Source organism: Bidens hawaiensis, unplaced genomic scaffold (assembly GCF_021521415.1).
Source record: "Bidens hawaiensis isolate Kalapana, Puna unplaced genomic scaffold, B.hawaiensis_p1.1 tig00020553_1, whole genome shotgun sequence".
NCBI classification, from domain to species: domain Eukaryota; kingdom Viridiplantae; phylum Streptophyta; class Magnoliopsida; order Asterales; family Asteraceae; genus Bidens; species Bidens hawaiensis.
Genome location: NW_027493146.1, coordinates 384,091 through 400,663, shown reverse-complemented (window position 1 = coordinate 400,663; position 16,573 = coordinate 384,091). Strand labels below are relative to the sequence as shown.

The following is a 16,573-nucleotide window of genomic DNA, read 5'->3' as shown; positions in this document are numbered from 1 at the left end:
GTGAGCTAATACTAGGCCGCTAGATTAGATCAGAGGAGTATTGATACGTGTAACTTATATACAGTTAGCAGAGCTCAACTAAAGAAAGGATTAACTATTAACGGAGAAAGGGACAGAGTTCAGGTGAGTTTCTAGCCCCAATTCCTTGTTATGTTTTTGGGCTGTGTGCATACTCGATGTGAATTGTTAATACACTTACCTTAAGTGGTAAGTGTATGCCTTATATAATTTATGTATGAATGAATGCTTGATGATGCATGAACGATCTTCGGATATTGCATGTATCGTCAAGGGATAGTTTAAAGATGTGATTGGTATATAGATATATGATGTGTGTACGTATGGAAGCTATAATTATGAATGTAGAGAAAAGTATGGAAGGTATGGCTAGAAAGGGAACGGGTGCGTATATAAGAATGTGTATGGATGTATTGTATGTGCTTGATTAACTAGAACTCACTCAGCGTAACTGACTTTTAGTATGCACGCAGGTGAGTAGGATGAGGCAGCTCGCTTGAGGGGAACATGTGGCATCGAATAAGAGGCTGACATCGGAAGACTCAAGGCGTTTTATGTTTAATGTTTTGTTGATTTTGAAAGACAAGATGTTCGTTTTAGACAAGTTATGGATTGTTATGAAATGTTTTATGAAAGTTTTTATATTCCGCGTATGTTTTTATTAACTCTGATGATTAGAATTATGTTGATGAGTAAATCCAACGTCCAAATGTGAAGCACCGGTAACGGGGCCTTACAAATTTATTTAATATTTAATTGACTGTTTTCACCACATCAATATCTCTATTCTACAAGAACGATCAACGTTCTTATTGTCACACACACGACACATTTATAAAAACAACAGATACATTTTTTTTACACTATAGAAGTTCCTAATCCTTCATGAATTTCTTGACCATATTTTTCATCTTGTTACACTTGTGGAGAAGTTTATCTCCCATCTTCTTTTTCTTACTTCCTTCTTCAGCAACCTTCTTCCTCAGCACGTTAGTCTCGTGCAGTGCTCGATCGAGATGTTCCTCTTTGAATTGTGGCATGACATTTGGGTATTCATATTGTGGCGGGGGATCACGATATCCCATCATTACGATGTCGTAGTGATTTTTGGGATAAGGTGAGGAAGTTGCTTCAAAGGGATGGTTGAAGAATGCTTCTGCTGCTGCTGATGTCGTAGTGATTTTTGGGATATCCCATCTTTACGATGTCGTAGAGAGGAATGTTTTTAGAGAGAAAGTGAATTGAGTTGTGAAGAATGAGAGGGCTGATGGCCCTATTTATAGGCGCTGATCAGATGACTTATCGCGATACGTGATGTGTCTTGCCTAGGATCCATCGCGTAACGTGATGGGTCAACGGCAATATTAATATTATTTTAATGCATCACGATACGCGATGGATTAATCGTAGGTCATCGCGTATTGCGACTAACTTAGTCGCGTTACAACTTGCTTTGCCACGTGTGCCACGTGGTTGGACACATGGTGACACGTGTCCCGTGTCACCGTCTGTCAGACCACGTCATCGCCTCATCGCGACGCGATGACATTGGCTCTTGATCCATTGCGTATCGCGATGGTTCAAGAAATATCGTTTTCGCTTTCCAAAAACATAAAGGCGACTCTCAAGCGGCGATGCGAGCGTGCGAAGTCCGCCATCAAAGCGCCACATTGCGCCCCATCGCCTTCGCCCGTGCGCGTGCCCGTCGGGTGCGGGACCACTGGGTGCATGCCAAGCATAAAAGACTATTACTATGAAAACTCCATCCCTTGTAAAGAGCTTCCAAGTTTATACCACTTTTCATGTGGGATGAAATTTGTCTTCCTTATTTATACCCATATGATGTAGTCTCTTTTCCTTCCTTATTTCCTTGTGAGATGGATATCCATTCCCTCATTTTATTAGTTATTGAATTCTTCCAACTTATAATCTTACCATATTTAAAATATTTTTGGGTTCTTCAATTTTTAAAGTTGATAATTTTGACCCAAAATATGATGGTATTTTTCGAGAGGTTACAAATTACAAATAGCACAGATTACCCCTCAACCTATTACCTATACTAGATTAGTTGCTCACTCATTTAGAGTATGTTTGGCAAAAGCTTTTAGGAGCTTTAAAGAAAAAGCTCCTTTGTAACGAAAAGTTTGGTATAGTTGGAGTAGCTTGAAGCTTTTAGGTTATGACAAAAAATTTGAAGTTAAAAGCTCCAACTAGTAGGTTTAGAAAATAATCAAGTGTCATTTTAGTACATATGGTTTGTTCAATTACGCAACTTTAGTACCGTTTTTGATTTTTTTGCAAATGGCTACCTCACTTTTCTAAAACTTGCAAATTTAGTACTTTTTCTAACTATGTCTATGATTGTCCATTAAGTCAGGGGCACTTTGGTAACTTTGTTATTTTTTTTCCTTTTAATCAAATCCACCTCAAACCCCTTTTATACTTTCCTAACCCTAAACTAAAATTCCAAACACTCTCATCATCCCATTTTCTTCATCTCCTACAACCAAATCAATATCCCTCTCCCCACCTCCATCTCTGTCCTACGTCGTCACCAGTCACCATCTTCAACCCCATCTCCGTCCTGCACCGCCACCAGCCACCATCATCACCGTCTTCTCTTATTTACCAGTCCGACAAGGAATCAAGCAGTTGAACTCAGATCCAAATGATATAAAAGCCTCACAAGTTTTCACTGGAAACTCAACTCCTTTTCAATAGCAATGTTTTCTGAGGAACGACGACATCAGAAGCTTCTATGTTGTAAATTTCGACGAAGTTGTAAGCATATTTCATCTAGTGCTCCATTTACAACGGCGTCCAATGATGGTCAGAGAGCGGTTGTGCACGTAATTGTAAAAGTGATACTTTTAAATATATTGTATTGAATATATAAAAAAAGTTGATATTAAGAATTAAGATGTGATAAGTATTAAAAAAATTTTTATAACGAATCTGGTTGATTTGTAGGGATCAAATAGATTGGGATTTAAGTTTAGGCTTTGACCCAAACTTCAAACCTTCTTTGTGATTTTGACTTTTTGAAAGATACAAGTTAAGGTGGAATTTAATTAAAAGAAAAGAAAAAATATATAAAATAACAAAGTTATGAAAGTGACCATGACTTAACGGACAAACATAGACGGGGTTAGAAAAAAGTACTACATTTACAAGTTTTAGAAAAAGTGAGGTAGCCATTTGCAAAAAAATTCAAAAATAGTACTAAAGTTGCGTAATTGAACAAAACACATGTTCTAAAATGGCGCTTAACTTTTTAGAAAAAGATATAAGTTTTTAGGATTTAAAATTTTACAGTTTTGGTACTTGAACTCTCATCAACTTTTGTTAAATTATATAATAATTACACATTTAATCCTTATTCAAAGCCAACCACCCCCATGACTTTTTAAGATGCTATAATTTTTTCACACGTTAATATTTTTTTTAAAATAATTGCATCATGAAAGCGAGCATTTTATTCTGTTTAATTTGTGTATGGTATTATTATACTTCTTTAACTTTAAAAAAATCAACATTTATTTGAATACTGGTTAGGATCGACAACAAGTTGAGTCAGACAAGCTCGGGTCATGTGTAAGACTAAATTAGGGTTAGAACGAGTCGATGCAAAAATGGCTAATTTAGTTCGGTTCGTGTTGGTACGGTTTTGAGTCAAAGAGATAAGGTCAGATTATGTTTCTGATTAGAACAGTGCACTGCGCGGGCACCAAACTAGTTTTATTAAAAGCTCCAGCTACCCTGTCAAACACCTAAATATTTCTAAAAAACAACTCAACTTCTAGTCACCAAGTAGCAGCTAATTATTTTGCCTAACATACACTTAGGGGCTGTTTGGTTTATTAATCTATGAATAAGTTAGATCTGTCCCATTTAGCAACACCAATAAGTTTGAATGATTCAGACCTGATTTTAACTATTCAGATGTTTTTTGGTTTAAAACCAAACAGTCTGAAGTCTGAACGAATCAGATGTTTACATTTTAATGGTTCCATTCAGATGTAAACAAACAACCCCTTACTCATTTACACCCCTTAAACGTTAGGGAGCCACCAGATATAACTTTTATCTCATTTATTATTATAAAATAATATAGTTCAAAAACATCATCAAATAAATATCTCCATAATATGGCCATCGACATATGATATCACAACTTATAATATATAGAATTTAAAATTTAAAAAAATTGAAACAAGATAAGGTGATGAAGAATTGTATATTCCAACACAACTACCAGACGCCAACCTAGAATTCAGCAAACCCATTCAACGTACACCGCCTCTTATTTATTCCAAACCTCATCCTTGGGTCACCAACACTACTTTGCAGACGTGTCAAAATCTCCTCCATTCATCATCTAACCGCCTCGTCACGTTAGCCTTCTTTAACGTGCACCATCCGCTATAAATACAACCCTAATTTCACCCCCAAATTCATCAATATCAATCAATCAAACGATAAATAATATATTCTCTCACCGTTGTTCATCAATTTCTTCTCAGATCTCTTCAATTCTCTCAAGGTATTGCTTACGCTTACGTTTATTTTTTGTTTTAGAGTTATGGTATCTTTTAGATCTAGCAATTGTACGGATTATTAATTCCTTTGGTCGGTATAACATTAAATCGTTTGATCTGCGCTTAATTGGTTTAGATCTAGTAGTCGCATATATTATTAAGATCGGATCTGATAATCACACAACGTTTTAGGTATTTGTGTGATGATTTTGAACGGCTATTATGTGAACTAATCGGTATGTGTATGTTATTTGTCAGAAAATCTGTTAGATCTAAACATTACGATGTGTTATCATGTTGATTTTAAGCATCTTTATGCATAGATCTAGTAGTTTTATTCGTTTTGAATCTAACATTTTATAGCCATGATTGTTAGGTTGGTTTGATATTATGGAATTCTAGGTCAGGTTTGATAAAATTGATTATTAATCTTTTTATTTGTCTAAGAGAGCCTGGTTGCTTAATGATTTTGGTGTTCTTTTGTTGATTCCTAACGGTTATGTTCAGAACTTTTGATCTGATTGATTGCTGTTTCTGTTTTTGTTCGAAATATATCGTAGTTTTAATATTAAACAATTAGTTTGATCTATAGAACCGGGTACACAATGATTTTGAACTGAGTTTTGTTTAGAATCAGGTGAATTAATCTGTTATTGAATCCGTTTTGATCCAGTTTTGCAAGTTATATTGTTATTAATTCTGGTGTTTATTGTTTTTGAACAGATGCAAATCTTCGTTAAGACTCTTACTGGCAAGACCATCACTCTCGAGGTCGAGAGCTCCGACACAATCGATAATGTCAAGGCAAAGATCCAGGATAAGGAAGGAATTCCTCCAGACCAGCAGCGTTTGATCTTCGCTGGCAAGCAATTGGAAGATGGCCGGACTTTGGCAGACTACAACATCCAGAAGGAGTCAACTCTCCACCTTGTGCTTCGTCTCCGTGGTGGGATGCAAATCTTTGTGAAAACCTTGACTGGCAAGACTATTACCCTGGAGGTCGAAAGTTCGGACACCATTGATAACGTCAAGTCGAAGATCCAAGACAAGGAAGGTATCCCACCAGACCAACAGAGGCTTATCTTTGCTGGTAAACAACTTGAGGATGGCAGGACTCTTGCTGACTACAACATCCAGAAAGAGTCAACCCTCCACCTTGTCCTTCGTCTACGTGGTGGTATGCAAATTTTTGTGAAGACTTTGACCGGAAAGACAATAACTTTGGAAGTTGAAAGCTCGGACACTATTGATAATGTCAAAGCCAAGATTCAAGACAAGGAGGGTATCCCACCAGACCAACAGAGGCTTATCTTTGCTGGTAAACAATTGGAGGATGGCAGGACTCTTGCTGATTACAATATCCAAAAAGAGTCAACTCTCCACCTTGTCCTCCGTCTCCGTGGTGGCATGCAAATCTTTGTGAAAACGCTTACCGGCAAGACTATTACCCTTGAGGTTGAAAGTTCAGATACTATTGATAATGTGAAAGCTAAGATTCAAGACAAGGAGGGTATCCCACCAGACCAACAAAGGCTCATTTTTGCTGGCAAACAGTTGGAGGATGGTCGGACTCTTGCAGATTACAACATTCAGAAAGAGTCCACCCTTCATTTGGTTTTGAGGTTGAGGGGAGGTATGCAGATTTTCGTTAAGACGTTGACCGGAAAGACAATCACCTTGGAAGTTGAAAGCTCGGACACCATTGATAATGTGAAAGCCAAGATCCAAGATAAAGAAGGTATCCCACCGGACCAGCAGCGTCTCATCTTTGCTGGAAAGCAGTTGGAGGATGGTCGGACTCTGGCTGATTATAACATCCAAAAGGAGTCTACTTTGCACTTGGTGTTGAGGTTAAGAGGAGGCATGCAGATTTTTGTGAAGACATTGACTGGCAAGACGATCACTTTGGAGGTTGAGAGCTCAGACACCATCGATAATGTGAAAGCAAAGATTCAGGACAAGGAGGGAATCCCGCCAGACCAGCAGAGGCTAATCTTTGCGGGTAAACAGTTGGAGGATGGTCGAACCCTTGCGGATTACAATATCCAGAAAGAGTCAACTTTGCATCTAGTGTTGAGGCTTAGGGGAGGCATGCAGATATTTGTGAAGACGTTGACTGGCAAAACCATAACTTTGGAGGTGGAGAGCTCGGATACTATTGACAATGTGAAGGCGAAGATACAGGACAAGGAGGGGATCCCACCGGATCAGCAGAGGCTGATCTTTGCTGGGAAGCAGCTTGAAGATGGACGCACGCTGGCTGATTATAACATCCAGAAGGAGTCCACCCTTCACCTTGTTCTTCGTCTGCGTGGTGGGTGTTAAGTGGTTTGTGTTGATTGTTGGTTTGCTGATGGTGATTGGATATTGAAACAGTTGTGTTTGGATGTGGTTTGTTTGCTACTTTGAAAATTGAATAAATGGGTTTTATGGATTATCTCTTGTGTTTTGTTGTGTTAAAAAGAGAGTCTTGTGTGTTCGTTATATGATGAATTACAGTCTGCTTGCTTTGCTATAAACGAGTGGTTCACTTAAAACTGATTTGTTTGGTTTCTGGTTTCATGCCTATTGTTGAAATGAATATCCACGAATCATGAATATGTTTGGTTTATAACTTTAGAGCAGATTAAAACATAAAACAGTTGTTGCATATAGGGTGTGTAGAGTTTTTAGGTGGTAGGGCAGGTAGGTCATAATATAGTTTTTCAATTCAATGTTATGACCATTTAGGTAGGTCATAATCTATAAAACATAAACAGTAGTACTTTTGGACCTTAAATTTACTTTCGATACAGACAACATAATGCGACATTGGTATCCTCGGTGTTTTCTTAACGAAAACTAGAAAAAATAGAAGAGAGAACTTTGATGATAATGGTTCTCACTACTAACATACTTTCAGATTCTTTGCATGCAACAAAAAAAAATTTCAGATTCTTTTCATTAACAAAATTTCAGATTCTTTTCGTTAACAGTTATGACGATGATCAGTGGCGGAACTTGAACACTTAGACGGAGGGTGGATTGAACATTTAAAGCGGAGGGACGACAAATTTTAAAACAATCAAAACATATAATTATTTAAAATAAAATATATGTCATCGCGAAACTGACTCTTACCGAAATGATCTAATATATATAGCTTTTTTTTATAATCTTGTGTGAAAATTATAAAAAATTAGGAACTCAAGGGTTTAAAACTAAATTAAATAAACCAACAAAGAAAAAGAAAAAACTTAAAAAAATCAAATATCTTCACTCTGTTTCTGGATTTTTATTATTATATAATATAGAAAACTAAATGTGATGTGTCCATTGAATTGACATTAAGTATCGATAGTTTGCGTGACATTTCTCATTTTTTAAACCCAAAAACCTGACGTATTTTAAATTTTTGATATTTTTCAAATTTTTATTTATTAATAAAATGATGAATTATTTTTGTATTAATGTTCATGATGTTGTTTATGCTTACAATGTTGTTTTTATTATTTATGATGGTACAAATTTAATTTTAAATATTATATCATCTTTCTTTAATCAATTAAGTCAAAGACATTTAATGGGTTATAAAAACATTCAATTGGTCAAAATCAATGATTTCAAGTCTTATCACTAGCCTCTTGACTAACCATCAAATTAACTCACTTTGACTTTGTTATTAACGATTTTGAGCCATCAAATTAACTCACTCATTTTCTACAAGTTCTTGGCACAACTAATTACACTCAAAATCATTGAAGCTTGTCAATTTCTCTCAAGTCTTTAGTTGGACTTTCAAAAGACAACTTCTCAAGATATATTATTTTCTTCTTCTTTTGTGATACAATCCCCGGGTAATGTTTATTTCTTGTCATTACGCATAACAATTGTTTCCATGATGACAACCCAAACGACATTCATGGAGATATATCATCTTACGTAATCGGCTCGCTTATATTCGGTTTATGAATTTATGTTCAAAAGTCAACTTTTATTTTTACAAACTAATAATCAGGAACACACATTTTTTTTTTAACATACTACATCTTTTTCAAATTATGTTACTCACAAACCCAACTCAATAACCGGGTTCGTGTCCGACCAAAAAAACAAACCACTCGTTAAACTAGTTTTCTTAAATTGTTCGGTTGGAACAAACCGGACTCATCTAAATTAATTAATATTTATTATGACCCATTTACGTTTCTAAGACTAAAATAAATTAAATTAACAAATCAAATAATCAAAAGACCTTTTTAATAGCCCAAAATATATATATTTTTTTCTTTATAAATTATTTTGTCATAAACGAACGCCCTCGCCAAATTACTTTCTTTTCGCAAATTCTTTTTAAGCCTAGCTATTTATTTATTTAGGGTTGTTCGTTGAACCGGACTTTGTCGGTTCACTTGCTTAAAGGCATTTTTCGCTCTCGACTCACTTACTTAGCACGTGAGTTTTTCATAACCCTTTTTAACGCTTATATATTTTTGGGGTGTAGCATACCACAAGTTTTTATTTCGTTAGTTACGCTTTTGTTTACAAAATGATTCACATTTATCGTACATGTTGATATTATTCTTGCATATTGTTTATGATTATATGTGAACTTGCTTGCAATGTGTTTACTATTTTTTATGGTGGAATTACGCAAACGCATACACATAGTGGGAGGGTCCGACGGGACGTACCTGCGCCGTCTAACGTAAGGTGGTTCTCATTTCCCCGACTTCTACGACTTCAACTAAATGAACGAGAGGACGACACTAGTTGATTTCATTTACATTATGTTTGAATATTTATTGCATAACGATCGTTGAATCACACATTTTATACATATATATACGCAAAAACTTATGAAAACTCACCAACATGTGTTGTTGACGAAATATATTATTTTAAACGTGCTGCAGGTTGATATGATGAAGTGTCAGGACAAGAAAATTAGTTATACCTTAGGATTATTTCAATGAATAATATTTGTTTTGTTTAGATGTAATGTTGTTTATCTAATTATCAAACTATTTGTGTACTTGTGAAATTATAGAATAAAATAGATATATTGTCACTATTAATAGTGTTACGAGCTTACGATTGATCTGTACGCTACACCCGGACGTGTTCCGCTTAAAGCCGTGGTGTTACGGTTTGAACATTATAAATAAAAGAGCCTACTCCTAAAAGTTAAAATAAGGACCGTATATATACTTTATACTTCTTCTCCACTTCCTCTATTCATAGCGAGGCCGATTCTAGGACTGTGCAAACAGTGCAATGGCATGAGGCTCAAAGGTTCTAACTTTTAAACCTTTATATATGTGTATATTAGGTTATAACCCGTGTGTTACACGGAACTGGGTATTAAATATTTTGAATTTAAAAATAATTTATAATATGTAAATACAAATTATATTTAACAATGTTTTATTTATATTGATTTCACTTGAGTAAACAAAAACATTATTTATTTATAAATAGCAATATTACAAAAACCAAATAAAAATGCATGTTCTAACGGACCCGAACCATTTCAACATGTTGCCTTGCTTTTACTCATTTTGCTATCCATGTGTGGGTCAAGTCATCCAACTTATTTCATCATGCTACCAAATGTTACTCCTTAAATAGTTAAATCTATTGTATATGCCCATATGCCAAAAATTAACTATGAACATGTACACATTATAATTAGATCACTTCAAACAGAAATAAAATACAATAATCAAGTGTTGATCAGTTTTTCATGTACATAATAGAAAACATGAATATTATGATAAACCTACAACTAAAACATATCTGTCACAGCAGAGAGAGAGAGAGGGGCCACGACTGATGAGAACGATCCAGACGACATGACAGTCAGCTTGGTCTGGTTCCCCTTCAGGATGTATATTAGTGATGGGGATTAGGGTTCTTGAGAAACCGAATAATATAGAGGGAGAGAGGGTCACGAATTTATTTGTGAGGTTTAGGTTATGTTCAATGATGTTAATTAGCCTCTCCATATATTTATATACACCCAACGGGAAACCCTTAATTAGCAAGAAAGGGTAATTTGGTCCATCAACAATTACCTAGCTAATATAATAATAAAGTATAATTAATTAACTTTGATCTATTTAATATAAATGATCATGTAGGTCATTCATAAATATATATATATATCCATATATTTATTCTTACATCAGGTGTCATTAAATGTTTTTTACAGTTACTTCACATAAATACAATACCTTTGGTTAGTGAAAGTTGGTCACATTATATGCCAGATTCTTGAATGAATCTATCAACCTAAGTTAGTGGGAAGTCAATAAAACTGATAGTTTTAACAGTAACCATTTTCCCATCTAAAACTGCAGCGTAAACAACACTCTCATGTCCTGAAAATCCAGTGTAGTAACAAAGTGAAGTTGCTTATCTACCTGTTTCAGACGTGATAGTATAGATCCCAGGTTAGAAAGAAGAAACAACGTTTGATACATAACCACAAATGCGAAAAGATTAATATACATGTATATCATACCCTAGTGATTTATAAGCCTCCAATAGTTAATGATAATAGGTCGGAAATTTCGTAAAGATAAGTCAAATTGGAGTATCAGTTTTACCATAGTAACATTAATATCTGCTATTATGTTGATCATTTCTAAGAGTAAACAAACCAAGTCTATCATCTGTCTCTATGCACATCAAGCTAACCAAGATACAATATTTAACTTATTAGAAACTGATCAATTTAAATTAATATTATAATATAATATAAATTGTTGTTAGCCAACCTCCTTTTACAAAATTGAAATGTATGATCAATCTAAAATAACAAAATATAAACTTACAAAATGTTCTGATACGAACTCGGTTATTCATATAATTCGTAAAAGTAGTAGTTGTGCGGTTTAATAACCGTTAATTAGGATTCGTATTTGTGTAACCTGTTCTTCGTTTATTTTGAAATGTTGATTTTTATTATCGGAATATTATTAGGTTTTCTTTAACCTGTAATAGAAGACTTCCCATCTCGAATTGGATAATCGGAGACCTCCATTTAACTTTTTGTCAAGCTAACAAAAAAGTCAACTTCAACATTTCCAAAAACTTCAATTTCAACTAAAAAGTAATCCTTGACTGGAAATAATTTTACTCTGACAATGGCTAACCTTCTGTCTTTGTCTCTCACTTCCCAGCTCTATAGCATGCAAATTACAAGACAACAGAACCATAATTCTTGTCATATATAATAATAAATATGTGTTTGTATGACAAGTTGACAATTATAAATCAAAAGTGCTCCCCATGGTCATGTGTACACATTTACTCTTTAAGCACGTGCTAAAAAATCTCTTTAGCACGTTCTAAAAAAGAGTTTCACTCTCCTCTTACTGTGATATCAAGATTAGACACATCAGACATGCCCGATGGCAGTAGTTTAATATGATAGTGGCAAAACTATCTTTCTTCATCCTAAACCAAACAATACATGTTTAAGATAAAAGATAACTCATGTAACTTATTAGTTAAAAAAATGACCTTCATTAACAGAAACACAAAGCAATGAAACCCAAAACTATTGGTATAATGCTAAGAAATCTAGGTTTTTTATAATTATTTTATAACTTATACGGTCCTAAGGGGATAGGGTGATCACCGTTGGTTTTAATTGAAATTGAACAAAACCGGTGGAACCAGTCCGGGTTTTCCAAAAAGGATAACCTTGGCTAGTATCCTAAAATTGGTAATTTTGACCGAAACTTGGTGAAAACGATAAGGTGAAACAATAAACAGAATGAATCTTACAAGGTAAATGCAGGATTTAACCCATAGGGAAAGAGGTTGAGTAAGGATAGTGCAAGTGCTACAATAATATTAGTGTAGGTTTAATATATTTTTTGAAATACCATTTCAATTTAAAAATATAAAACAATAAAAAGAATTAGTGGATAAACAATATCTAACCATCAGTTAAAAAGAGGATATGGTTACCTTGCAATGATAGGGTGGAGCTAAGGTATGTCTGGGTTAATGTGCATCTAATCATTTGTGATCTTGCATGTACACGAGAGAAGACACTGCAAACAGTTGTGCAAAAAAATCTATCCATATTAGTGATCCTACTTTTACTTTAAAAGTCAAGGAAAGTGATTTTAATTCTGAACTAAAATGGTATTTATATTGTAACTACATAAAAAGAAAGCATGTTGAAGTTGAAATGTTTTAGTAGTATTTGTTTATTAAGGTTATTTTAGGGATTCAATTGATAACACCTGCATCGTTTTCAAAATAAAAAATAAAAATTTAACAAAAGGTAGTTTGATTGTGTTTTTGAAAGTCAACCTAACTACTTTTCAAAGTCAAAGTTCAAACATACCTGAATACACCCACTTGTTTTCGTGAGGAGAACCACATCTGCATCGTCACTAATATGACTTGTGGTACCTATTTGAAAAAATAAATTACATTCAAAGGTTTAAATTGTACGTACAATAAGAAAGGTATGTATACGTTCTTTTGTTATGGCGTTTTTTTATTGATATTATAACCGGCTTTTCCTCTCCTTTTTTCAGGTCAACAATTTACAAGAGATCCATGTGACTTTCGGTCAAAGTTGACTAAAATCTAAATCTTTTAACCTTTCGAATTGATTATGTTGGGTAAATAGTCATGATCAGCACCTCCTTCCGGCCAATCTACTATCTTGCCAATGAAATCCCCTCATCATAGGTTTTTTTAACCATTATAATCATGATCTCTCTCGCACTGTTAAGACCCGCCAGTATGCATAAAAATCAGAAAGCAAATGCAAAATTTAGAAATTAAAGTTTTTTTTTAATAAACTAACAGAGAATTAGATCAAAAGGTATGTGCAACATGAAGCCATGAACCTCAAGTTAATTCATTAAGAAACACTCAACAGAACGAAAAGAAAATCAATTATGTTTTAACTCCAAATTATATTGTAGTGTTGCCTCTAACATAGATTCTGCCATTGCAACCCTCTTTTCCATTTGATGAAGTATAATCATAGCATGTTTATTTGAACCTTTCCGGATACAATAAATATATTATTTAAATATTATTATCACATTCAATATCGCAAGTAAGTTTATGACGATTAAATTATAGCTATGCCCGACTGAAACTTGTGATGAACATGCCTGAGGTTTTACATAATAATGTGAAAATAGTTACTGTTGGAACCCGATTCGTATCAATCCAATAGCTATAACTATAACAGATCTCAGATCTGTGAATAACCGATTAATACGTTTATAGATCTAGCTCATAATTACTATAGATTAAGTGTTGTATATGTATATGTATTATCAATATATGTGTTAGTGTAATTCGTATAATATTAGCTTGAAGATCGAGAGAACAATTGGACAGAGGTTCGATAATTAACTCTCAATACTTAAATAAACAGTGAACAGGGGTTCACTATATATAGAAGAGGATCTGGTTCGCTAACATCCCCTAGCGAACCAGACTCTCCTTCGTTACATACATTAAGTTAACGAAACAACCCCTGATTCGTTAACATCCCTAACGAATCAGGAGTGAATACATTTAATGTCTTAGTTCGCTAACATCCCTAGCGAGCTAGACTTAACTTAATGAACTAGATAATAAGTTAACTAATTATTACATTAAATAATAAACAAAACGTTAATGATAATTACAAAGACTCAAGACGCAAAACCGTGCACTAACAGACACCCCCTCGTCTTGAGCTCTTTGTCTTTAAGTTCTTTGAAGCGCTTGGACCGCCAGTCTCTGCAACTATGAATTCCATTTTCATGACAGACACGCACAACGCGTTGGAATTGCATAGCCAGGTCGTAATCTTCACGGCGCTCAATCAAAATCTGCTTCTTGTATAGCACGTCATTGTCTGTTTCAGATAAATTAACCAACCACATCGGGTCGATTATCTTGATCAGTTCAGTCTCTAGTCCTCGACCAAGAACAATGACGACCTCGCCTGTACGATTGTCATAGTACCATCGGTTGAAAGAGAGATGCATTTGTTGGGGCATCGTCTTCACCGGTACTTTCTTCATCGTCTTCGGCGGTTTAACTTTAAGCGCAAGTTTCTTCCACCCGGTCTTTGGATCAATCTCATCAATGCGTTTACATCTCGGGACCTGGGGCTTGAAGAACTTGAATCCATGATTAACCTCGAATAGTAAGTGTTGATGAAACCACTCAGCTATTCGGTAACCCCCACGATTGATAAACGAACGTCTCGCGAGGGTACGAACATCCCACCGCGGCAAAGTAAGAACATCCATCATCTTTTCGTCATAATGTACACCTTTCTCCCACTTTATTATGCATACTTTAAGCTCAGAATCATACAACCAAGAGACAATATCACCATGTATCTTGGAAACCGTCTTGAAAGAGGTCATTTGATTTGCTTTGACACATGCAGCAGCAGTGTCTTTCCTTTCTTGATCAACATATCGATATGCACTAATAATTTTACCCACTTTCTGACGTTTGAACCATCTCTCAATATCATCATCAGTTATTTCTGCAAGTGAGTGAACTGTCCGCTTACACTTCAAGATCTTTTCCAGTTCATCCTCGGTTTCTTTAAATGTTTGCTCATCGAATGCTGGAGCACTTTGATCAACATTAGTGTGTTGAAACAAGTCAGGGTACTCCTGAGCAGTGACATCTTCCACCTCGATATCCTCATCTTCATAAATAAAATCCGTATTCATCTGAATAGACGGATCATCTTCTAAACCTTCCTCATTCACTACTTCAACATCGGGCTCAGTCTCTAAAGCATTTAATTGATCATCATTCAGCCCAAGCAGTATAGAAATCTGCTCCCGTGTCAAAGATCTCTCCACAAACTCACCTTCCTCTATCTCATCCTTATTCACCATGCTTCTAATCACTCCCGATCCATCCATAAAAATTACCGTGTCGGCTTCAATCATCTCAATTGGTTTAGTAGCCGAGTAATCACGATACATAACAATCTGTTTTTCTGAATCATCAACAGAACTCGTACCCGCACCAGACGCAGGGTCTTGAGCTTGTTTAGTCTCACCACCAGCACCAGTCTCATCATCATCAGAATCTTCCTCATTATTCTTGATCTTTTTCAAAGCATCATCTTTGCAAGTTAATTGAAGAATCAGATCCTCTTGCTCTTTAATCTTCACCCCCTGAGACTCAACAATCTCACGTAGAGCCTTTGTTTCCTTTTGACAGAAAGAAACATAGCTGACTAGTTTCTTCTGATTCTCCATGAGACGTTCTTGATTTAATCGATCAGCATTCATCTGGTTCTCATACAAATGGAGAAGATTTAAAAGCATTTCTGTTTGACGATGTGGTGGCATAGCATACAAGGATGGATGAATTGGTTGGATTGGACCTTGAGGCCTTGTAATTCTCATAAATGAGAGATCACTAGGAGGAGGAGGAGGAGGAGGAGGAGGAGGCCTCATTGGTATGGTTGGAGGAGTTGTAGCCACAGTAGCAGCTGGCAATGGTATTTCAGTTAATGCTGACTGAGGTATCATGCCCAACTGCTCATGTGATACCATCGTCGTCGTTAAGGTCATTGCCGGAGTATCAGTCGTAATTGGCACTACCGGGCGTGGAGGCGTTGATTGACGAGGTGGTGGCACACCAATAATGACACCAGCCCCAGAAGACACACGTCGTTTCTTTGATGGCTCACCAGTTTCCACAGCTTTCCCTTTTCTTTTTCTTTCTAATTGAGCCTTAATGGTGGCGGCTAATGCAGCATCAACTGCATCTTGTTGTTCTTTAAGAGCGACATTACCAGCACCACCATTTCCACCTTCATTCCCATCACCACCATCATTTCCATCATCATCGCCATCATCATCGTTCCCACCTTCTCCCCCTTCACGCTCGGAATCCGAATCATCATGGATCCAACGTTCGTTAGGAGGACATACATAATTAGGATTGATTATATGACCAATCATCCGTTTATCTTGTGGCCTCTCCTTTCTATAAGTTAACATACGATGCACAGTTTC

The 16,573-nt window shown here is 35.6% G+C and overlaps 1 protein-coding gene across 1 annotated transcript; it reads left to right on the top strand.

Moving 5' to 3' along the window:
• The first annotated feature begins 4,428 nt into the window (after window positions 1-4,428).
• On the top strand, window positions 4,429-6,996 carry LOC143561123 (polyubiquitin-like). The gene is made up of 2 exons (XM_077049261.1): window positions 4,429-4,564; window positions 5,283-6,996. Exon 2 carries the CDS (start codon window positions 5,283-5,285, stop codon window positions 6,882-6,884), a length of 1,602 nt encoding a protein of 533 aa, XP_076905376.1. The 5' UTR covers window positions 4,429-4,564; the 3' UTR covers window positions 6,885-6,996.
• Window positions 6,997-16,573: the final 9,577 nt, after the last annotated feature.

Excerpts from the sequence above, each read along its gene's own strand:
- LOC143561123 (XM_077049261.1), top strand. The coding sequence starts at position 5,283 with ATGCAAATCTTCGTTAAGACTCTTACTGGCAAGACCATCACTCTCGAG.